We start from the raw sequence: 25,962 nt of genomic DNA on the forward strand, positions 1-25,962 counted from the left end.
TTTTCATCGTTCATATTTTTATTTTTGCTAACTCTCTCCTTATATTCTGAATTTAGAGATGTATTGGTATTTTAAATGATAAAATGTTTCAAAATAATAAGTTCTATTTAATTTTCACAATTAATTGATTTTCTATATTATTTATAAAATTGAGGCAGTCTATTTAAAAAAAAATCTTATAATATCCATTATAATGCATAATCAAATGTTAACTTTTTAAATATTTGTTTTATGTTTACTTTATACTCTTACTTCTGCTCTATTATTACTCTCATTACCTTTCCATCATCGTTCCTACTTATTCATTTTACATAAGAATAAAAATAAAATTGATACAATTGTAGTAAAAATTTGAAAAGTCAGATTAAAAAAGCCTGTTTAAAAAAAAATTAGATAAATACACCACGGTTAGTACCTGTATGTTATATCATAAAATAGAGAATAGATGATGTTAGTATTTTTACAACTATATATTGATGAAGCATTAATCTCGTAATGTGAAAAATAAATTTTATTTTCATAACTCTTTATCGCCGATAGCGGTGGTTACATTTTTAAAACTAAAAATAATCACAGTATATACATATACATACTGTAATATATTATATTACATTTCATTATATATATATATTACATTTAAACAAATAGTAATTAGTTTAATCAGCCTCGTCATCGCTATTCAAACATAAAAACGTATCTATGTATTATATATATTATATATATGTGTCATAAGAAAATTATCGTATCCTGTTTAAAAAACACTACCCGTGCAATATTTTTGTGATAATTAATTAAATTTTGTTTTTAAATTTAGATTCGTATTACTTCATATATTTTCAATTCGTTCACTTGGCGAATTTTTACATGATTACATCTCTACGACATAGTTGCCAACATGCAAAAGTGACCAAGGGAAAAAAACAAAAATTATGATGTTACATAAATGTAAACGTTAAAAATAAAATTAGAAAAATGTTCACATTTCGCATGACCAACAGATTTCTTTTAATTTATATGTTATTTTACAATACGGATGGAAAAATAAAAATCTACATAAGATATAATATATTTTTTTATTTAAAATTTTTTTACTGCACAATCTGTTACATTTTATATAATATCAAACAATAAGTGAATGTGATGGTATTAGAGAGAGAAATAAAATACACGATACTCAGAATGAAGATCCTTCCATTTAAGAAACTTTTGTTCAAGTATACATTCCATAATTTCATAAAACAGTGGACTTTAGGAGGTCCACAAAGGTCCATAAGGTTGAACTGTACTACAGTGAATTCCAGATTTTGTTTATTTTTTACACTACTACTATCATTCATTTGATGGAATACTCCCTCTCCATTATTTTCTCTGGTAGTCTAATATATATATATTTTCGTTTACCAAAAAATTACCCAAAACGATAAAAAAAAATACTTAGTTTCGGGATTTTTCGATAATCCAAGGTTCTATAGTATTTTGTTCACCCCTTTTGTATCGAGGTTTTAGAATGTCTTGTTTTGAAACAGTACATTTTTTATGTACTGTATTGAAAGCATTAGCTGTAAGATTACATGAACCATATAATATATATATATATAAGTAGGTACCTACTATAAAACCGATAACAATGGCAAAAAATTATTGTGTTAAGTTATAATTGTTATTAATTCATATCAACACTTTATATACAATGATAATTAATTTGGTATGCACTATGCAAGATATATTTTAAAACTTCCTAATTGATAATAGCTTAAACATATGTTTAACTAATTTTTATAAAATATAAATGAGCAAATATCAAATTATCTTATAAACCAGAATCTATTTTGATTTACAAATCTACTTATTTCATTTAAATGGACTTTTATTTTGTAGATTATTGTAACAGTATTTATTACTCTCAAATGTTAATAGTATTACGTCTTTTAGCTATCATTTTTATCAAAAAGTAAATTTATTGATGGCATCAGTGTGATGAAATAATTCCAACTTTCATAAGTTGTGGTGTATTATATGAGCTTTTATTAATAGCAAGTGTTGTTTTATTGTTTCCGCTTTATGTAAAATCTATATTTTATTCATAAGCAAGTGGTTTAATTTGTTTTATGAATATTTGTAAGAGAAAAAAAATGTATGAATAAAAAATATATTTTTAGTAGAAGGTACCTCTGTACCTATGTAGTGTTTCATTTACAAATACTATATTATACAAATTATACACAAAAGTAAACCTTAAAATGTGGTTAGTTCTCAAGTTTAATGTACCTACAGACTATTAATTTCTCAAAAAAGGTAACTTATCTCAATCAAAAAAATCATCCAATTATATTCCATTTGAACACTAAAAACTACTATCTATTTTCTATACACATCGTTACCTGTTATGATTAAAAAGCCTGAACCATTTTGTTAATTTCGAAAGGTATTTTTCTATTTTAAGATCTTGTTTGAATATCCGTCTAAACTCAATTAAACACTTATAAACTCATTTGAATTTAATGGCCTGTTCCTATTAAAATACAAATTCAAATTATTTTAATTTATTACTGATGTAATGTTATCAATTACAATTTTTAGTTTAAAAATTTAACTTATGGTGTTTTACATTTCAACAATAATATTCAAACCAAGTATTATGTTACCATTCTTCATTTTTCAGTCTGAATAAAAAATGTATGATTTAATAATAAACACGGTATTTTTATTAACTTTTTCTAATCAAATTTTCTATGAGTTTTATTTTTTTAAATTAATATTATTAAGTATAACATAATTTATTTCTATACTTTGCCTGCCTTTAAACTTAAAAATTAAAATATTAACCGAACTCAAAATAATTTTTTTACATTTATTAGAATAGGTATATGGAATCTGTAAACATAATTACAATAAGTATATGAGTGTAAAGAAAAATTGGCAATGAATGCTTGAAGGGAGTAGCTGTCCAGCAATGACACTCAGCTAAATAATAATTAATCTGTTTTAAAATAAATATAGACCACACTATATTATATATTTTAAACTATTAAAATAATCGAAATATAACACTTATAATTTATAATACGTTATGTATTCAAATCAAATTTCTACAAAATTAAATGACTTTACATTTCATCCGAATTGTGATTGGGGGTTAGAATACCAAATGGTTCTATGACAAGTCAAAATGTTTTAAAAAATAGTTAAAATTTGACGTATAACTTTTTAACCAAATTACCAAATTAAATTATAATAATTGAAACTGACAATAACTTAAAAAATCATATCAACACTCCATGAAGCTATATTGCCTATACAATACGCCGGCATACATTTTTGATGAAATTCTTTATTATTATTTTTTTAATATAATAATTTGTTAATTTATGTTTTTCATTTAACTTATTTATAAGTTACTATTTATTTTTTATTATTGACATTACTGTAAGTACTTGAAATTTTTAACAAATATATTTTATATCAGACTTCTATGTTAGTCATAATATAGTTTTCAAAATATTTTAGCTCTACTTGAGCAATTTATAGACATTTGAAAAATTTGTATTTTTGTCGATAGATATTAATCAAATTTGCTTCTAAATTAAAAATCATAAATTTATAATAGGGTGATTCTCGTGAGTTGTTATTACAGCAATTAAAAATATAGAAAATACATTTACACAATTTTTTCTTCTTGGCATTTGAATTTTAAATTTCGATAACATTTGTGAGAAAAAAAATATATTTATTAATTTGTTGCAAATAAAAAACCTATCAATCGTAGAAATTTGAAACACTAAACTAACACACATTGAATTTTTAAGATGTTTAGATAAGCTATACGCTATCCATGTATACCACACGAACTTATTTGTGATGTTCTTCGTGCTACTTCGGTATTAACTTATAATCTAATAACAGCTAGTAATATTACATAAAATAATTATTATGTGATATTATATTTAGTGTTTTGGTAAAAATTAATTCAACCTACTGTGACTGTATCATTAATAGAAAAATATTTGACTAATAGTAATATTAACAAATCATTAATTAATCAACTATTCTTAGAAGTATATAGTTGCTCTCTCTGCTCAGAATCATTTTTTGTATGGAACGATTTACCATTGAATTTAAATTTACCACATGCGTGACGCAGTGACGAGACATGAATTACACTCGAAAGGTACATATTGCAGAGAGACTACAATAAGGGTGTTTTTATAATTAAAACGCAATAAAATATTTTGGTATTTGTGAAGCTTGTTAAGAGGGTTAACTTTCGTCATTAAGGCTTAACTAGCTTTATAGGATCATGTTGTACGACCAATGCTTTTTTTTCGAGAGGGAAAATTAATCAAATCTACAATAAATATAAGGATAGAAAGCACAAACTGACAAGGCATGTTGAAATAATTTGAAAGGTAAGAGCTTATCACTGAATAAATGTACTCTAATATTGTTGTGATTAACAAATCATTCATCATTCAATTTTTCGATATTCAGAAACATTGTTCATAGTTTTTATTTTCCTACAGTCTACACATTATTCATTGGTCCTAAACCAATGCATAAATAACATGATATAGCCATAAAATTACAGCCAAAAAATAATAGATGTAAACAATTCATTTTAAAACCATGTGTTTTTTTACAACCTATTTGAGAAATAAATTACATTAAAATTCTGTAGTGTTTATTATTTTATTTTCGAAATATTGTTCTATCAAAATATGCTTAATAATATTAACAAAATATAAACATAGTCGTAGCTATATTTTTACCCTATAATATTTACAGTGTATAGTATGTTACTATATACAATTCATAACATGAAACAAACATAAATATTTTATTGATACGATATTATTCAAATCGTATTTACTGTTTATTCCATACACAACAATTTTTTGTATACACAATTATTTAAATATTTGAACTAATTCTACAAAGACATACAAAGACTACTAAAATATAAGTATAAATAATAACTAAATGTTATATTAACTCTAAATTTGAGTTTATTAAAATAAAACCAATATACAAATTGAGGTGCTATCACGTAGTCTCTACTTTGTTGTCAACGTTACAGTGTCCCTTTATCCATCCATCATAAATTATAGTGTATACGAATAGGTACTAGCTATGACATTTATAGTATATATAACTAATATACATAACCTTCAAAATTAATAGTAAATAAATATGTGACTTAATCGTGGTCATATTACATTCAAACCAAGGTAGATTCAATTTATAAACAGTAGTTCTTATTAAATAAATTCCAAAATACATATTATATTGTTTATATTCATAAATATCCATTACATGCATGTTCGTAGATATTGTTAAATCTATTAATATTTTAACTTGAATCATTTGAAATTCAAAAAATTGTGGATATTTCCTGGTACATTTTTAACGCAAATATTTAATAACCTAGAAGAATAAAAAAAAATGTGTACAGTTTAGCTGTGATTCTTATGCAGCTATACCTAGCTAATGTCCGACCAATAAATGTAGCATCCTACTGGCTCATACACGGGGTTTGACCATTGCACAATTGTGTTTACGTTATTTATTATGCTTAACTATTAGGTGCTTATAATATCTATGAGTTATAACCTATCACATTATTTTTGTTATACTTTCTTTATTGGCATCGATATTTATATTTGATATCGTATCTATGTATAGCTGATATGCAGTTAATTAATACAATTAATCTAGCACTAGACACGGAGAGAAGAAGAATCTATAATATATGATTCGAAATAGTGTAAACATCTAAACGATAGATGTATTTTTTTGTTTTTCAAAAAGAATCCGGAAAATGATATAAGTAGATGTTAGGTGTAGGCACTACACACTTTGATTTTTTGAACGATACAAAAAAGTGGTCCCACGAGAACTTTAAACATCAAATATTGAACCTTTACCCGTATTTTCATTCAGGCTGTTAGATTATACGATGAAATTCAAATTTAAGACTAGTGATCCACATTTCTAAGCAGCTATATAGAAAGAAATATATATTAGTATATTTTTGAAAAATTTCCGTATTTGTGTTACGGTTGTGTGTTTTACATATGCCCGCTGACATACGTTTTCAAAGTTTATAGTAGTCACTGAGGTAAAATAGTAAGTTTGCCAAATCGTACGCGAGAAAGCTTAGTGCTTAGTTTATATCAAAGATGGTAAAAGCACGTTTTAAAATTATTTTTCCATGCACAATTAAATAATAATAATATAAATAGTACTATCAACGTTCAGTAGTACATTAAAAACTCACATAAGTGGTCAAGTCCTAAATAAAAAACTAATACATTAATTCTCGTATGTTTAAAATTTTCAAAAATATTTACTCTGATTAATTGATTTTCCTAGTTATGAATATTTTAGATACTGTATCTGCAGCATTGCAGTTTTTCAAATATGTTATTAAGGCTATGGACATTGTTTTTATAATATATTTATTCTTCCAAAAAAAAAAAAAAAAATTTAATTTATTTCGTTACCTACTGTAATAAATTAATCTTAAAAATACACAATATCGAGGTCAAGTTTAATTTTTGACTCTGAAGCGGTTAAAAATAAATTATTACACATATATTTTGCACTTAAACCTATTATAATATGTTTCTCATAAAACATGTAAAAAAAAAACTGAACAAAAATCTTGTAAAATCAGTATTTTATTTTACTACAGTAAAATTAACTAATTTCATTTATAATATTTCGAAACACCAAATTACCACAGTACAAATTCCTTCTCGAACGTTGTACCTACCAACAGTCAACACATGTATATGAATAATACAAATAGTACATACATCAACGCCACTTGGGAATCCTCAAAAAAAGTTCTTCTGGCTGGCGAACATCCGAATACGCGAAAGTTTTTTATTTGATTTTATCGAATTAATAACTAAGTTTTTTCAAGGTGGCTAATAAAACTTTTTTCCCGGTGTTTAATGGTATTCGAAGAATCAGTAACTACTAGGTTCTATTAAAATTAACAAACAAAAGAAGAAATGGCAATACACATTAAATGTATTTCTGTTATTACATTGCGTCAAATTATCTCCTCATAACTAAGATCGCATTCCATATTAATTAACGTTGGCATCGGCGACATGGTGATATAAAAATACCACTCTAGTGTCAAGGGGATAATATCTAGGTACTGCTTGTACGAAAACAACAAACTGGGGTGTTTTTTCATTAAAACTATAATACGTATACTCCGTAATACATCCAATAAAATATAATTTTTATTCTCTTGAAGTGTGGATTGTCGTCTGCGTAATAAAATCATTTTTAACGGAAGAAGTGACACATTTTTGTTCGTACACAACTCTATGGGCTCATCTCGCATCTTGAAAAATACGCTAGTATTAATATAATGCTTACGTATATGTGCTGTACACGTTTAAAATGAAAAATGAGAAAAATCAAATACGCGCGTGTGTGAAATGGAGAATCGATGTTGACAGAGAAAATAAGTAATAATAATACTTCACTCTAGTGGTATTTTATTTTTCATACATAATATATATATATTTATCATCTGAGTACAAGTGTCACACTTCCAACACCTTTAAATAATAGTGAAAATCATAGGGGACGAGTACTATTATTGTTGTTTTTTTCGAAAACATTAAAGTACGTATGTGATAATAAAAAAACAAGCATTTACATAGCCCTACTTTTTCACATGCATCTGCAGCACGATCGTGTTGATAACATATAGTCAGATAACAATCATTAATGTTTTGTCAAAATAAAAAAAGATACCTTAATACTTATATAAAAAGAGAGGCATTTAGTGGAGGGTACAAGCAGAGGAATGTGTTTGGGAGATATGACCTTGTTAACACACTTGCTATGTATATAAAAATATTTCATATTTTACCATTGACCGACCGTTTTTATTAGATCTTATTTTGTTATTATAACCTTAACTTCATTTTAATTTATTTATAGTAACGGGAAGCACGCCTCTTTTAGACGCATTTTAACAAGCGACTCTAAAATGACTCCAATTTCCTTATAAAGGATCTTTTCATCCCAACACCACCTCGGAATCCTCAACGTAGGTTAAAAACAAAGTGATGTCGTGACCTACTACAAATATAGCCCATATCCCTAATAATCGATTTCAAAATTAAATAATAATAATAAAATGAATTATTATAAGTGACGCTAATGGGTGACTGCTTAATCAACCCTTTCATTTCAAACCCCACCCTTAGGATATAAGTTTATTTTTCATCATATGTATAGATTGTTTATCCAAAATAAAAATAATAATAATATTCACATAATATATTTGTTACTGTGAATATACACAATTGTTGAGTGCTGAAAATCGCCTACTAAATTGGTGAATGTTGAAAAATAAAATAATATAGACATGTACTTGTGGATTTTGACATTTACATTAGGATTTTGGTCAGGGTTGACATACACAACACGGTTTTGATAAATGTTGACATAGGTTACGTATTCGCACATAATATTTAGTATAGTTCTAAAGACAATAATATCAAATATAAATGACATGTTTAATTATAAATATTAACAATCACTTTTATTAATTATAAATTATAATTATTATTATTGAACAATATTATACCTGTATTGTTAATTTAAATTATGATTATGTTGCCATACAAAAATGATTATCGATTACATCGAAATTATCAACTTGTACAATACCTTGTATATTAGTTAATAGGTAGGTACTATAATATTAGATGTGATGAGATTAAATAATATCAGCTTTAGGTACCAACATTCACCAATATCGGTATATAAATGTGTCGACATTCGCTAGAAAATGTTTACAAACAGTACAAATTAAATCAATATGCCAACATTTACCAATGGCTTTGGTGTATGACGACATTAACCGGTGACTGTCAGCACTCACCAATTGCAGAAATTCGCAGTAACATGTATATTATACTTACGTTATTATTCATTATAAATGGATGTATTTTGATGACATCCGTCTTAATAAAAATCCTAGATACACCACTTGAAGCATTGGTCGTTGCTATGTTAGACTGCAGTCTTAGCACGTGTATACTCTTTACGATTTCGATAATAGACGATTACAAGTAAAATATACCCACTGTAAAGTGTTGGTATGTTCGTATGATGATTTTTTCAATACATTTTTTTCAAACGAAAGAAAAAATTTCTTTGAAAATGAATTCAGCTTTGGTAGCTATGCTTGTAGACATATACTATTATACTATGTGCATACAAAATATATAATAGCATTTGCTTAGCGTGAATATCAATTTAATGACGGGTATTCGTATAGTACCTATAATCTATATACCTTCTTGAATAACTGTTAATTAATTATTTTATTCGCAGGATTACGAAGTTGACCTGTATTTGCGACAAAAGTGGCAAGATGCGAGATTGCAGCATAAAGACATAACGGAATCGCTGGACCTAAATGATCCAAATTTAGTCAAAGCCATCTGGAAACCTGAAGTTTACTTTCCAAATGCAAAACACGCAGAATTCCAATTCGTTACCGTGCCCAACGTGTTGATACGCATCAAACCTGATGGAGATATACTTTATATGCTCAGGTAATTTTTGAGTATAAAATAGAATATTCGGTGTTAAATAATTTCATACATTCACTTAAAAAATTTCATTGGTAAAAAACCAATTCGTTAGTATAACGAAAACATTTCAGAGTTAAATGTTTATGATTTCTAGATAATGTAATGAAAATTAAAATGTAATCAAAAAATAATTAACCTTAACAATTCTTCTGTATCGGTTTGCGTATTTGCTTTTGTCGTTTGGAATATACAAGTAGTTAAAAATATTATTATGCACCTAACAAGTCATAAATTAAATTTTTTCTCTTCATAATTAAATAAAATATGAACTTTAAATCGTAATAATATTTTAAAAAGAAAATAATAACAAAATATTGAGGGCAATTCATTAATATCAATTTTAATTAAATTAGTTTTCAAAAAGACAAAAACATTTTTACCTACAGTTGAGTATAAAAAACAGAATTTCCTATATTTGAATATTGCCTCAACTGTTTTAAATTTTAATTAAAATTTATCACTATTTAAAGTACCATGAGAATCTATTTTTAATACCAAAATCTTAAAATAATTTTTTTTTAAATTGTTGAAAAAGGTGTAGGTATCAAACAAAATGGTGGTGTTTTTAAATAAAATTTTCCAAGATACAGTAAAATTCATATTTTAGATACTTAAATTATTGTCACGTGCAAATGTTTGATGATAAAACAAAATGAACCTCGTAAATAGTATGAAATTAGGTCACGTGTAAAAAAGGATAAGTCAAAAAACGAACTCCTTACAAATAAAGAAAATCGAAACTTATGAAGATTAAATTTAGTAAAATAAGCACATTTTTAGGCCCTTTACATTATTAATTTTTTCATTTTAATGAAACATTGAATAATAATTATTTCGTCTTAAGCTCTACATAATTATTTTGAATTTTTTGAGTAGTAAAAATGATAACGACTAATGTCACAAAACAAACTTGCAAAAGTATCTAGGTAGTATAATATATTTCTCGAAGAATAAATATGAATAAAAAGTATACACCTAATATCAGATACAAATATGTTGATTTTATAATGTAAATTTATAAAACTATCCTAATACATAACGCAATGTCGTCTTTCGTCGCATTCAGATAGCGATCTGATCGTTTTTCTTACCTACCTATATAATATTGATGCTAAAATACTGAATAGAATATTTTTAAGTGCTACATTATAATAAAATTGAAAATCATATCGTATTATATCATGGCCCATGGGTTACCTCGGTACCGTCGTAATACAAGCTGCCATCATTAAAAAGTCTGTTTAATTTGTTTTCCCCAGAAATTAAGCTCACGCTCGTTCTCAGTGATTTAAATAAACGTGAAAATGTCTGAGAATTATCACTGACTGTAACATGATGGTAAAAATTATTTGTTTTGAACAGTTTTTTTCATGATTCGATGATGTTTCGTACAGCGGCGGTCAAGGTTCAATAATATTATGTAGGTAACAAACATACATTATCTACGGGTAGGTACTCAAATCGTGCTACTACCGGCTATCATGGCGGACTCGGTCCATCTTGGTATTAATATATTATAATAACATGCCCTATCCACGTCGTGTGTATTGTTTAGACAAGTGCTTTTCCTTTCTCGAAATCCCATATTTTAGAAACAATACATTCCATTAAAACAGTTACCATCGCTCTGTGCTTTGACGTCCCGAGAATTCGTTTTTCATTAGTTTCAGGTACATAAATATCACAACCGTGCTCTGTATTCAAGTCGTCGGGAAAATCATAATAATGTCTACATTAACCTTGTTTATGGTTATTTTTATACATTATTATTATGCTGTGTTAAACATATAGGATCTTCTGAGTGGTAAATTTATCTTATCGATGTATATCGTTCATTATTACCGTCTTAAAATGTAGAAACTCCGTTTTATTTTTCCAATATACTTAAAGAATCTCGAAAAACAATAATCCATAAAACGGAATGGATTCAATCCTTCTATATTATACCAAACGCCATTGAATGCTTTTGTTTACTAAGTACAATTCAAAGGAACCGATATAGTGAAATACGCCTTTTAAGTAAAAATTATATTGCAGTTATAGCAATCGCTATGAATATGTATGTATATTGAATTAATATGAAAACATTTTAGCAAAAACAATATTTATTTATGACCGAACTATATTTTGGATTTATGCATATAATAAATACATCTATTATATATGTGTGTATACGTCTATACTCTATAACAATGATTTCGTAGTAAAAATTAATGAACATTTACAATTTTGGATATTATTTTAATATTTGTTAAGACAAAAGAAGTTCTATATTACATTTATAAATCATTTTTCTTTTAAAATCCAATAACAATTACATTTTTCTAAAAGTATACGTTCCAATCATATCCATTAGTAATATGCAATTCTTATACCACAAACCCAAATATCAGAATAATAAAATAGTAATATCACATCACAAATTCGCAAATGATAAAAATTGTTCTAGAAATAAATTACCCGTAATTGCCTAACCCCAACTATAATTATCACATATTCAATTTTTGAAATTATAGAAATAAAAAAAATATGTTCTTATTATTGTGCTATTTTGAGATAACTGGTTATATTGTTTCAACTAGGTATTGAAATGTAATATAAAATGTAACCCAATTAAAACTATTCGGGTTCCACAAACAGACACGAAACCTGTACATGAACACATAATATAATATTCACGAGAAACAAATTTCCAAATTTTAAATAAATAATATAATAGGTATGTATGCCTATAATATTAATAATAATAATAATGATACACTACAGTGCTACTGCAAAACCCCAAAAAAATACAGGAAATCTTAAATTTCAAAACGTTTAATTTCTACTAAATATCAACTTTAATTTGTTTTTGGAAACTTTCCAAGTTTAACCAAAATACGTTCAGATCTTGATATCTCTCGCGATTTCCTTCTGTTTAATTAGACTATTTACTTCAAGGTCTGACGCTCCAAGACATTTTATTACCTGCACTGCACTACTATAAATTGGTTATAAAACAACTACTTGACCTATAACGAGTATAACGAATTTTTCCGAATTTGGGTTAATTGCAAATATATAGAGGAATTCACCGAGCATGCCCCCCCCCAAATTTTTTTATCAATGGATTTATTCAAATTCTAATTTTTACTTATGGAATTTGTTTTTAAATACTTATTACACTATTACATAATTATAATACTAATTTTGAAACACTTTAAGGAGGTTTTTTTCAAACAAATAAAAATATTTTTTTGAAAATGTTGATGTATTTGAATCAAAACTCTTACGAGTTGTTACTGTGTTGTTAAAATGTTTATACTACAAACAATAGAACGAAGATGGTTTTCTTTTTAAAAAAAAATAGAACAAAATATGTACTTAATATTAATTTATCTAGTATCTAGATACTTATCAAATTACAACTTTAGTAGGTTCAAAACATAAAATTTCGATATTTAAATTAATATTAAATACTATAATTTTCAAATGATAGAAGCCGCTATAATCATGAAACTATTATCCTCATTCCTTAGTAGGCCAAGTTCTCCTCATTTGAAAAAAATAAAGTCACATTACCACAGGACACATAAATGGTATGAAAAATCTAAATACTTGGAAATAAGGTAATAATATACCCACTTAAGAATTCCAAAACTCTAAATTTGAATAAATTCATTATTAAATGAAAAAGAAGGGTGAGCACTGAGCATGCTTGGTGAATCTCCCCGTATACCTATACACTTTCGTCAAATCCAATTAGCTTAACTTTTAAATGTCCAATTATTTTATAGCAATATATTATCAACTAAAAATGTTTGTAACTTTCATAATAACTTTAGTAACTAGATCGTTGACGTATTCTGAAAATTGAATCAAATACTTTTTAATTTAGGCCACAAAGTAAAATTAGGAAAAAGCGTACATATACACATCTATTATGTATAAGTATAATATATAAGTTATTACGATGTAAATTACATTCCAGCATAAAGCCATATTAAATTATGTGCGAAAGTTATTAAAATGAGCTTTTACTCAATGTTTCCTATATTCAAACGTTATTCGAGCTACGCATTATACTTCACTTAGAACTTGCAACATATACGCATAAAGCACATCCCACAGACATTGTCAAACCAGCAAACGAATAAGAAATTAAAAACCCTATATAGAAACGACATGCACATATTAGTTTCAAAATAAAACAAACTCATAAATAAGGAGTGATTCAGTACCTTACATTGGTAAAACACTCATCATTTCAAAAAACATAAATGTTTATTTACATAATTTTTTTATTTTAATTTTGAAGACGTTACAAACAACCTTTTTTGGAAATTTTATGTTTTTATTATTTTTTGTTGTTAACATTTTATAAGTTACTTACTCTTTTGAATGACAACATTATATACGTTTTATTTCATGTTTCTAAGCAGAATATTTTTCTCAGTATTTCGATTTATAAAATACATTTTTTGTGAAAAATATTATTTTAAACAACTTAAAATATTGGGTATCCTACATTAATATTGAATCACCGGGTACAATCTTTACTAAGACGTTATGCATGTAAATAACTACATAGGTGTATTATAGTAAAATGTATATAGACACTAACAATCACTTTCAGATCCATGACTTGACCAATGTCATAATATAAAAATCTAAATTCGATCAATGAAAAAAATGTGATCATTAATCATGTATTAATAGTTTAGACTTACTTTATGATAATGAAACACGCGCAAAATTCAAGTTTTAATACAGAAAAGACTTAACGCTTGGGTTTCTTAAAAAAATATCCAATTTGTAATCTATCAAAAAACCTGTCTTAATATTAGATGTCCTAAGGTTATTCACGCCACAGGAAAAATATCATACTGTCAAAAAAACCAAGAAAAATGAACTTGACCGGTGTCTACCCTTTAAATGCTTGTAAAAATGTTGTTCTGAATCTAAAATAATGAAGTAAAACGTACAAATGGCAATAAAAATATGATTTAGCTTTAGATATTTAATCAAAAAATAATAATAAACACAATAGTAATAACAACCTGCTAATATACATATTCACACACACATAAATGTTATAAATCAATATTTATAATAAAATCTCACAATAACTCGTGTAGAATAAACATATTTTGCTGGTGCATCCTGTGCAGTACATCCGGTTTGTTGAAATTTAATTTAGCCCCGGTAAAAGAACACCGCAGGCGGTTTTACAAAAGCACACCATCAAATGTATTTATGTATAGCATATTATAGTAAATTATTATCTCTATCGACTATCGTCTGATTTTAGTTAGCTAACTTTTAAAATGCTTGGTTTATTAATTTAGAACGTAAATCATCCTCTGTGACCGGATTTCAAGTTTTTATTTTTATGGGTTACGGTTTTTAGTTACATGTAAAGAAATATCATGGTTTGGATTAGAGGATGCTTATTCAATTAGTTTTATTTGAGTATTGTGTGATTAATATTGTTTTTAGTATTTTGATCATCAATGATGCGACACGTCATTTCTGTACAAATCGCATAAGAATATCTCAAGGTGCCCAGTGCCAAAGTAATTTTGTTCACAAAAATACGATCTACGGGGATAGTGATCCTATTTTGTAGAATCGACCGAATTTGATAAAAATATATCTAAATAATAGAGAGTAATATTCTACAGGCCTCATTTAACTCTGTTTTTCAAGATTTTAATCGCAAACTTACAAATATATCTTTAAAAATAATACAATTTTAAGCTTTTTTTTACAAATTATATAATACCATTATTTGAAATAAAATAAAAAATCAGAATTCGATGTGGCGTGTAGGAAGTCTTCTCTTTCGAATAAAAAAAATGGTAATCGAAATCAGAAAATTCTACGAGGCCTGAACATTTTTCCTATGAAGTAATTTTTTCATATATAACACATCGCATCAATCTCCCCCTCCTCTCAATAAGTATTGGACAGTAAATTAATAAAAATGTAGTATAATTAAGGTTATAATTTACGCATTTTTTAAAAACCGTCACACCGCGGGCCCCTCGATGGGATATTTTCTATTATAGTTTAAGCTCTGCACCCCAATCGCATGTTTTCATATGAAAAATAATTTGTTGATAATATGAGATAATACATCATCCGATAATCCGTTGAGATAAAATAATGTTTTGAGCACACGTGATATTAATATGTAACTTAATTTTGTTTTAAATGAATTAATTTAGATTGAACCGAAATAAAATTGTTTGTTATGTGTAGTTTATCGTAAGATAACAACTTTTATTAATGTTTTGTTTTGGTTCAGTTATTACGGGTTATATATAACTACCACTTACACGGGTGATATTACGTTCCATTGTGGTCACGATGGTCACACTATAAATCACTTGTTGTTTTGCTTCACACTTATGACGATACAAGTACATTACACTATTAAAATATCATGACGTGTTCAATCGGTGTTGTCGAAAATCATAATTTGTATGTTTTCCGACATAAACTGAAATATCACATGATCGACAATGGGTTGACAACAAAAGTTTGAGGTCCGCGAAAAAAATGAGTGAAAACAACATCAGTGATGTGAAAAAAACCATTATCCGAGATAAAAAAATAAAAACAGTCTGTACAATATGGGACGTGTCACATAGCAGCGCTCGGAGGTCAATAATAATAAAATCCAACGACTGTTCGGCGCTGGTAAAAAAAAAATTATAGGTAACAATATTATAGTTTTTAGCACGTTAATACCGCAGTATAATAAATATTATCTATACCGTTTTCAGAATCGTTAAAACAGATTTGAAAATTTCACTGTATCGTCATCCCACATAACACTATACAGGTATAGCTACACGGGTTTTGTATCCACTATCCGTGAGTTGTTTTTTTTTCTGCACTCGCTGAGGGTTAAAATGCAGATGGACCCATCCCGTCGCCCTTCGGTTTGCGGCCAGATTTATATTGCTGTGAGTTCCTAACCCGTAAACAATATACACCGGGGACACACGGTCCCGCGAGAGCATACCGCCAACAACAACAATTGAGGGTTTGCGTTATCGTCAGGCGGCTTTCTTTTTTGCGCTCGTGCGACCCCTTCGGAATGACAGGGTGCATTTTTATAAAAGTGCAAAATCCGTTAAGTTAAGCACCTAAATTCAAATGTTTTAACTATTATTAATTCTCAATTATAATAATTTGTAAGTCTCAGCCGGGTAGTTACACCTAAAAAAAAAAAAAACTGAGACCAATGAAAAATTTACTCCAGATGCTGACGGGACCAATTTCACATGAACTTGCGCGCGTGTGTGTGTGTGTGTGATTAAATTCCCAACATAGAGATATTTGATGACGTCGCGTCGGACATCAATCAAGCTATACTCGAACGAGCAGCACGCTCGGTTTTTACATCATAATACTATATTCCCAATAAAGTTTGTGCTTCAAGTTTTCTATCCTCGTCAAAGCGTTACGTTTTATTTAATAACCTAACCTAACCTAATCTATAACGATGAAAATGTAGTCTCACCCGTTTTCCGTTTTTGTCGAACGTATAATACAATGATAATGTTACACTAGATAATTAGACCGTTTCAGACTACAGTAAACTGCTAATATTATTCACGTTTTGAAACACCTTTAAGACAAAGCGTTATCAGTTACGTACCGAAACACCTGATTATGTTATCGGAACAAGGTCATTATTATATTAATATACGAATATGCTATCCACAGAAACACTCAAAAAAAGCTTTACAAGTTTTATACTCTTCGATATGCTAAAATATTTCATCATCGTCCACAACAAATGTTGTTCATGACGTTCTCATGGACCATGATACACGCAGTAGGTGTAGCATATACTGCCTATAAAGTATTTGAGAATATGTAGAAAATATCATTTCATTCGAATATATTTAAGTACCAGCCTGAAACAAATTTCAAAAGTTCCGATAGAACATAGACATTATTATTATTATTATTACTACTACTATATGCACGCTGCACGTGTCACACAGCCGAGAGTGAGTGAGCTCGGGGCTTGCACTTGGCGTACCCGGGGCCCACCCGCCGCTGGCACACCACTCGGAATCAAGTTATCAACTGGGTCGACGAAATACAGCGAAAACAATGAACGAGGGCGGTCCGTTCTCCTGGGGCCGACGGTTCAAACGAAAAAATAAAAATAGGTCGATGTAATGCAAATATGCCATTTCGTGTGCTATGTATTGTGGAGCAGTTCGTTGGGTTATTGGAGTGCAAGCTAACAGATGACGCACGTGTGTCCTATATATGTGTTGTGTTTATACTGCGACGGTTGCATCCCGCAGCCGCCGCCGTTGCTGGACAATTATTTCCTATTCAAAAGTTTGTGCTGGGATCGTGGTCTAAAGTTTTGGCACTTTTCGATTTTTTCGCATATTAATCCTGCATTGCTATTATGAGTAAATCGTAAATTCCTTAAAAGCGGCGACGACGTACTACTGCCTCGGATCAGTAACGTCCTAAAACAGATTTATAATTATAAGATTCATCCATATTATCCAAAATTATTATATATAAATACAGTTAGAGTAGTCCACCGAGTTTTTCCTGTAAGGCGTTGGTAGCTTATAGTAAATATAGTGTAACCTCTATTTAAAAAAACTCTACATACAAATTTTATATGGAACCATGACATTTTCATTCAAAAACGCTTCTATTTTTCACAACAAATTTAAGAATTCTTAAATACATTTTTAAACTGTCGCTATTTACAAATTACACACTCGTCAATCCGGCGTATGAACCTAATCATGTCTAGTCAAATAATTAAACCTTAGATTATATTATTGTCATCGATGTTGGTATGTAAGAAACGATCAATGAATAGTAAAAGTATTCTTTAGGGACATGAAACATTTCAAGCCAGCTCCGGTTGGTTAAACAAATTTAAAAAATGCCATGGCATCACAGACAAAGTTATATAAGCAGAGAGTATAATAAAGATTGCAGTTTTGGACAGAGCCCTCTATAGACAACATTTTCAAAGATTACGAACATGATAACATTTTTGACATGGATAAAAGAGAAATATTACTATACATAAATTTCCCTACAGTAAAAATGAGTTTTTTAAATGAAAAATAAAGATGTTTCTTTTGAGCGAAATGAAATCAATCAAGTTTGTCAAATAGACTTTCCACTCTCGGTATATACTGTTATTATTTACTATGTATAAAATTTGAGTAACTATTTCATTTGATATAACAAAAAAACCAAATCGAAAACTTAAAATGTTTGGTATAATACTGTAAAATAACATTGACCCTTAAATGTTTACACCTCATTAGTATTAAATGATTAAATATTTTTTTTTTGTTTATTCTTAGCAAACTGATCAATTATTCTAGCTGGAAAGAGCCAGATATTTTATAAACGCTTGTTGTTCATGGCAACCGCTCGATCGGAATTGTCCCATATTCGGCCCATTAATTAAGTTTTTGGTCTAACGAGTGCAGAAAAAAAAAGTTTAATTAAATCCATCATTTTTCTAACACACGTATATAATATATGTTTTATACAAACAAAATAATTTTAAAAAATGTTTATAATATATTATGATATTTTAATACGTCGTAAATATTCAAAATTTCGAATATTCAGTAACCTACCTAGGCTACCTAAGTATCGTTAACTGTAGTTTTCGAATAATACGATGACACCTCGGTGACACTCGTTCTCCGACAAGAGAATTCAAGAGTATCACAGTGTATTAATTTTTTCCAACTCCTTACGTTAGCTAAAAACCACCAAGACGGGTGTGGACTGTGGATGCATGTCCAACACCCACGTGGTTGTTAACCCTCCCTCCACCGTTTCATACCCGAGAACAACGCCGCAGATCGGCTCATCAGCGAATTCGTGATAGTGATATTATTATATACCTGCCCCCGTGGAATAGGAAGTATTTTGTAGACTTTGGGTGATTACCATAGGTGTATATATAGCCCATCGTCCGATAGGTACGTCGAGCGTTATCCGCGATCTAACTACACATGCCCACACAGTTTTCATTATTCAAAAGAGCACAAACATTTGCGATATGCATACAACCCGCGTCGTGTACATATTATGTTCGCGCAGCATATTCGTAATAATAATATCATATAATATACCGCCGTGACGATGGAGTGCATTACACGCTATTATAATATTATAGTTGTTGGTATAGTACTATAGTGTGCAGTTGTAGTTCACGGGCGTAGGTTCAGTAATTGACTTTGTGTGGTTTACCACCCCACCAAAGCTCGCACGCACTCGGATATATTATGATTATTATTATTATCTAATGTTGTGCCATAGGTATAGCATAAGCCGACCGCAGAATACATCCTTTTAGGAAGTCCTCGACGACCACCGTTCCATCAGCTCGTCTAAACGCGTGTCGAAATCGGTCTAGGATCGGAGCCAGTCAAATGATTACGAAACTGCTGCCACGTGAGAGCGCAGTGGATGGCGCGAAATCTAATCAAATATTGAAATATGACGTACAAGTGTACAACTATATTCGCGATCTCGTGTTTTCCGTTTTTACGCGGTTTTGTATTTTCTTTTTTGTAGGTCGTTGCAACGTCAATTGGTGACGTTATCGTGGTCTGAGAGGAGAGAGGACTCCTAAGGGTCAGAGTGTCAGATTCGGATCCCTCCCCACCCCCGGGCTTTGATCGTTTTTATTTTTAAACTTTCAAATGAAAAATAATTTACTATTTTCGATAAAATATTTTGTACTATCAGATGACCGAAATCGAAACCATCAGCAACAATTTCTCCAACACAGGACTCGAGTCCTGACGATTGTTTTATAGTTCAATATTGTCTATATTATATGACAAAAACTTTTTTTCATCGCAGCACATTATTATCATTAGTTATTATAAATCGGGGCACACTTTGAATAAACATTGTCTATTTTCCCAAAATGAGAGCTTATGAGGACATATACGCAGGTATCAAAATCTTCATATTATCTAGTAATATTATACCTACTTAAATATTATTTGTCTTTCAGTAAAGAACTTTTATTTTTATTCTATTATTCAAATCGTGTTAAAATCCTCTGTTAAAAATAAATTGGTTTTTAAAATAAAAAGAGTTCAAGTTTTTTCAGCACACCATTTGGGAAACACTACTCTGTAGCATTATTCATGTTTACAAAAACTATGCGAAACCTCTGTGGCTTTCTCGTTACTGATCGTAAGTGTTAATGACCATCATTGCCAATATAACATATATCTTATGTAATAATACGCTCTAAGATTGAACCAATTGTTATAAGAAAAAGTGAACCAAACCTGACCATTTGAGCTGTTTAGATCTAACAACAGGCGTAGATATCTTATCCCGATAGCCATCAATCATTTACGGTTTAAAGATAAAATATTATTTCCACACGTCACTCGTTTGAACATTTAAGTATCATAAGAAACCACGTATATTCTTAGGTTCCTAATTATTTGATAATATGTCAATAATGCTCAATATAATATTAGATCTAACAACACAAAATTGTTTCTACTTAATGGCCAATTATCTACCTTTGTTGTTCGTTAGTAAAACGCAGACAGTACGTTATACGGGTGTGACGTCCTCTTAACTTCATACTGTAAATTTGAGTTAGTATTGCATATCTTTGATATCTATTCACGATGATTAAATTAAAATCTTAACAATTTTAGATTTAAAAATCAACGAATTTTCATAGTAATGCAGCTGGCCACTGCCCACTTTTTAATTTCATGCAACACTTTCAACATTTCGTAATGAACATTGTGTGTTGTACAGCACACTGCACACAATTTTAATGCCTGGTGTGAAAAGTTTCAAAAATAGTATAAAAGTGATCATATAACATAATTATGAACCTCTCTCCGACGACCTGATCCTAATTACGCCACTGCAGTGAACCGTGCGTGTGTGTACGAATCCAAATCTGGAAATATAAATTCGAAAAACAACGATAAGAAGAAAGAGGCGAGCTTATTATTTATTATTTTTATTTTGAATTTACTATGTGGTATTGAGAAAATAAAACAGAGGAACGACATTTGAATTTTAATGGTTTTTATATTTTAAATGTCAATCAAAAAGATGATTGTATGATTGGTAACTTTATAAGGATATAAATATTAACTGTATAAAAACAACATGACTAATTAATTTGACAAAATTTTCAACAAAACTGTCACTCATATTCAGATGTAGGTATAATCTTCTAATTTTTGTTTATAATTTAATTTAATATCTGATCGGTTTTTGGAAATATGACGAAAGTATAACGAAATTACTGACAGTCCATGAATTGGATTGATTTTTTAAAATTTAGTCGGCTATATGGACTTTCCACTATAATAGGATAATACTTGGATAATTGTGTACGCAAAACATCTTCTCTAGTGATCCGGCTGGTTTTATAATATAAATATTATATAAAATTATATACCTATTTACTGTATTAATATACCTAATTACTTTTGATGTAGGTAGGTAGATGGAAGTTAGTGGAAAATAATTCCTAAGAAAAAAATAATAATAATAATTTCACTCTCTAAATTGACTGTGTCCTTCAAAGTTTTCACATGCCCAGGACTTCACCAGTCACCATACTGTTGTCTCTTCATTAGTTTTATTCTTTCTCTGCTCCACCAACGCGTGCACTTAAAATTGTTATCACATAGAGACGTCTAATGTGTACAGAAGTATACGTTTAGTATAATTGTTTACAGTTATTGCCTTATTGGTTATCGGTAGGCATATTATATTTTATAAAAATATTTGTACCTACACCGTAAAAAATATAATATAACGGATTTTCGTCAAATTATAATGCACATCACATTATTACCCATGAATTATATTATAGTTTCATATCATAATATTATCTCTGTACCTACAGTTTTAATATTTCAAAATAACTATTTGCTGAATAATAATAATCCATCACAAATCCGCATTTTAATTACTATTAAATTATAACGGTTCTATGTCAATAAGACGCATATTGTGGATATGATTTAATTGAATTTCTACTGACCATTCTACATCAGTTAAATAGCTGCCATAAATATTTAATTATCAATTTATCAAAATGTTTGTATATTATTAAATTATATTATATTATATTATATAAAAATATTACCCAAAGTAGGAAATGGAAAAAAATGGCAACGTTTGTTGCGGTTAGTTCATAGTAGTGGGAAGGAAAAATGTAGTACCTAGTATAGTAATTTAAAAAATGAATATACACTTTTAAAACGTATTTAAATGCTCTGAATGTTTTCAGGCTATTACAAACGTTGGAAAATTGCGGTCTATAGTAAATGTAAAAAATATATATAATTTTGGTCTACGTTTTTCTTGTTGCACAGAAAAAAATAAACCGAGTACAAATAAAGTTATGGTTATAGGTTATAATAATATGTATTTAAAATTCAAAAATTAACTGTAATGTAATCTATTAATGAAAATCAGTAGCGAATAGCAAAAAATGGAACGTACCGTTAATAATGATGCATTAATGCATACTATACGACGACCGAAAATATGCCACGTTAACTCGTATTTCAAATCACATCGATTAAATATTTTTTTATATTTCATATATTATGCATTTGAAAACGTGAAACAAAATTAAAAGCGCATTTAAATTTGATACTAATTTTTCTTTATTTTAATTTAAAAAAAAATGTATTACTTCGTGCTCTGAATATGATTGTGTACGATAAACGTCGTACCTAAACCTACTGCCGATACGGATTCGAGTTTTTAAAATAAATACACTACCTTGATAATCAATATATACTTTATTATCAACGACGTTTCATTGATTGTAGCATTCAGTATAGTTGTAAAATGTATTAAAAAAATACAGTAAAATCCTAAGTATATATGTATATATTTTTTCAGATTGAAGTTGACATTTTCCTGCATGATGGACCTATCTAAATTCCCATTGGACAATCAAATTTGCACGATGGAAGTGGCCAGTTGTGAGTATCATTGCAGTATTTTATTGAAACATATTGATAGTTGTTTTATAAAAAAAAAAGATTTTTTTATGTAACCTATTTTGTAATATTATTTTGAAGAAAACCTGAAAAACTTACCTTAAGTTTTAATTTTTAAATCATACACTTTGGTATCTTCTGGTAACAATACTTTATACTCTATAGTCGTTAGTCATAATAAGTAATCATTATATTGGTTATAACTTATAAGTATAGCTGCAGAATATTAATAACAAAATTGAATAAAAAAAACTTAGCTAGAATTCTAGATACACGACTAGACATTTTTACAATAAATAAAAAATGATGGAAAAACAGTTGACAATTATAGAATTTCTTTGTTGCCAATGGCCATAGTTGCCGAGGCTTAATTCAAATGAAAAAAAAAATGTAGAATTGAATCAATTACTACAGCTAGCGTACAATAGGAATGAATAGTATGAGGCATCTACAACAAAATACTGAGTTAAGCATTATTTTATAAAAATTTAGTTGTAAGATCACAATGTGTAACAAACGTGGAAAAAAATATTAAAGAACTTCTTTTCAACAAAATTCAGTTAATATTTTTATCTATACTAACTTTAAACTTTCAGAGTTAAAACATATATTGTTTATTATATGGGTAACTAATGAATTATAACTTAACGTTTTGACTATACTTAGATAACTAATTCAAGTTAATTTTTTTCGTTTCCAATTTTTGAATATTATAAATATTATTTTGAAACACAAAAATTAAATTAAATGCAATTTATACTTAATAGGAATGATACAAAATTAAAATTACAAAGGTATTTTCATATAAAAATGGAAAAACAAGAGCAAACCTTGTTAACTAAGCCACTTTTTTCGAGCCATCTTTTCCAATAGGTTCTATTTACTGTTTTGTTTTTATTTAGTGTTTTCAGAAATCATTCTACGCCGGAAAACTATTTTATATTTTACATTTTGTTTTTTTTCATTTCCAGAAAAAAAAGATACAATTTATTTTAACGTTAAAAAAACACTGACGCCGTCAGATTATTGTTTTGGTTTTAATTCCGTAATTTAAATTTAAATTTCGATTGCATATTGAAATTGAAATTTTAAGACATTATACCATATTTTTTCAAAACAAACTCGTTTTTCTTTTATAACTTTTATTAAAACTATTTAACATTTGTATTTTCAATCAGTTTCACTCAACGTATTTAGAAAATGAGAAGTTCAATGCTGTATGGGTATTTACATATACATCCGAATTTAGTAAATGATTAGATTTATAAGCTTATCGATTTTTCAAACAATTTCTAAAGCATTTACAAAAAATTAAAATACAAATTACTATTTTCTGTAACATTTAGACTTACATGTCATATAATATCCGTATCCCTAAAAATTAAAAGCTGAAGTCAGATAAAGTCAATATTCAAAATCCTAAAATTGCATTGCATCTACCTAGGTATATTATTTTAGTAATGTTCAAAAAATACGAGGACCGAAAATGATAAATATAATAATTAATGGATAGTCGAAAACATTTTGAAGTCGGATTTCGTTTACTGTTTTATTAGCACCCACACGTTGTTGTCCAATATTTGCACAATATCCAGTTCGGGTATACAAGTTGATTTAAAATAAACCCGACTTGTCTCAAAAAATATTGGTGGTTATTGTTTGGTTATGCTTTGTTTCGTTTTAACATATGTAAATAACAATATACACCTAGTACTCTATATTTTATTTGTGTACGATTGTCAATTTTTGATTCCGTCGTCCGTACTGTTTGTTAAACTGCCTTATTGACTTTCAATTTATATGTGACATCCAATAAGTAATTGCAATTTAAATTCTCGAAAAGATTGTTTTTCAAAAAATATTGATATTATACATTGGTTTCATATTCCATCGAATGCATTTTAAATTATAATATTTAAATCTTTAGACTTGAGTAACAAGGAGAGTTATACATTCCATAATATATATTTGTACTTTTGTAGACAAATCCACTTCCTATTTCTACTCCAGTCCAAACATTAAATAATTATTTTAGTTCATACGCCATTAGTTTTGTGTCAAAATAATCAATATTTCCCGAAAAATATCGCCTCAAATAATAAATCTTAAATTAAAATTCTAGAACCAAACGAAAAATAGGTGGTAAGTACGCTTAATATTAGGTAGAGTTATTTAAAAAAAAAAAAAAAATAGAATTCTGTGATGTAAAATAACGAAAATTTATTTACGAATAGAATCAAAAGTTTTGGTATACAAAAAATATAATAAAAAAATATGGTAGAAAAATATCAGCAAAC

At 28.3% G+C, this 25,962-nt stretch overlaps 1 protein-coding gene across 2 annotated transcripts in view; it reads left to right on the top strand.

Annotated features, from left to right (window-relative positions):
- LOC111037747 (glycine receptor subunit beta-type 4-like) overlaps positions 1–25,962 on the top strand; it is a 145,116-nt gene that overhangs the window by 96,693 nt on the left and 22,461 nt on the right. For both annotated transcript variants that reach the window (XM_022320487.1, XM_022320488.1), the window contains exons 3-4: positions 9,373–9,596; positions 23,565–23,647. In XM_022320487.1, coding sequence (XP_022176179.1) covers positions 9,373–9,596; positions 23,565–23,647 — 307 coding nt within the window. The remainder of the gene's footprint in view (positions 1–9,372; positions 9,597–23,564; positions 23,648–25,962) is intronic.

Source organism: Myzus persicae, unplaced genomic scaffold, assembly GCF_001856785.1.
Source record: "Myzus persicae strain clone G006 unplaced genomic scaffold, MPER_G0061.0, whole genome shotgun sequence".
Lineage (NCBI taxonomy): Eukaryota > Metazoa > Arthropoda > Insecta > Hemiptera > Aphididae > Myzus > Myzus persicae.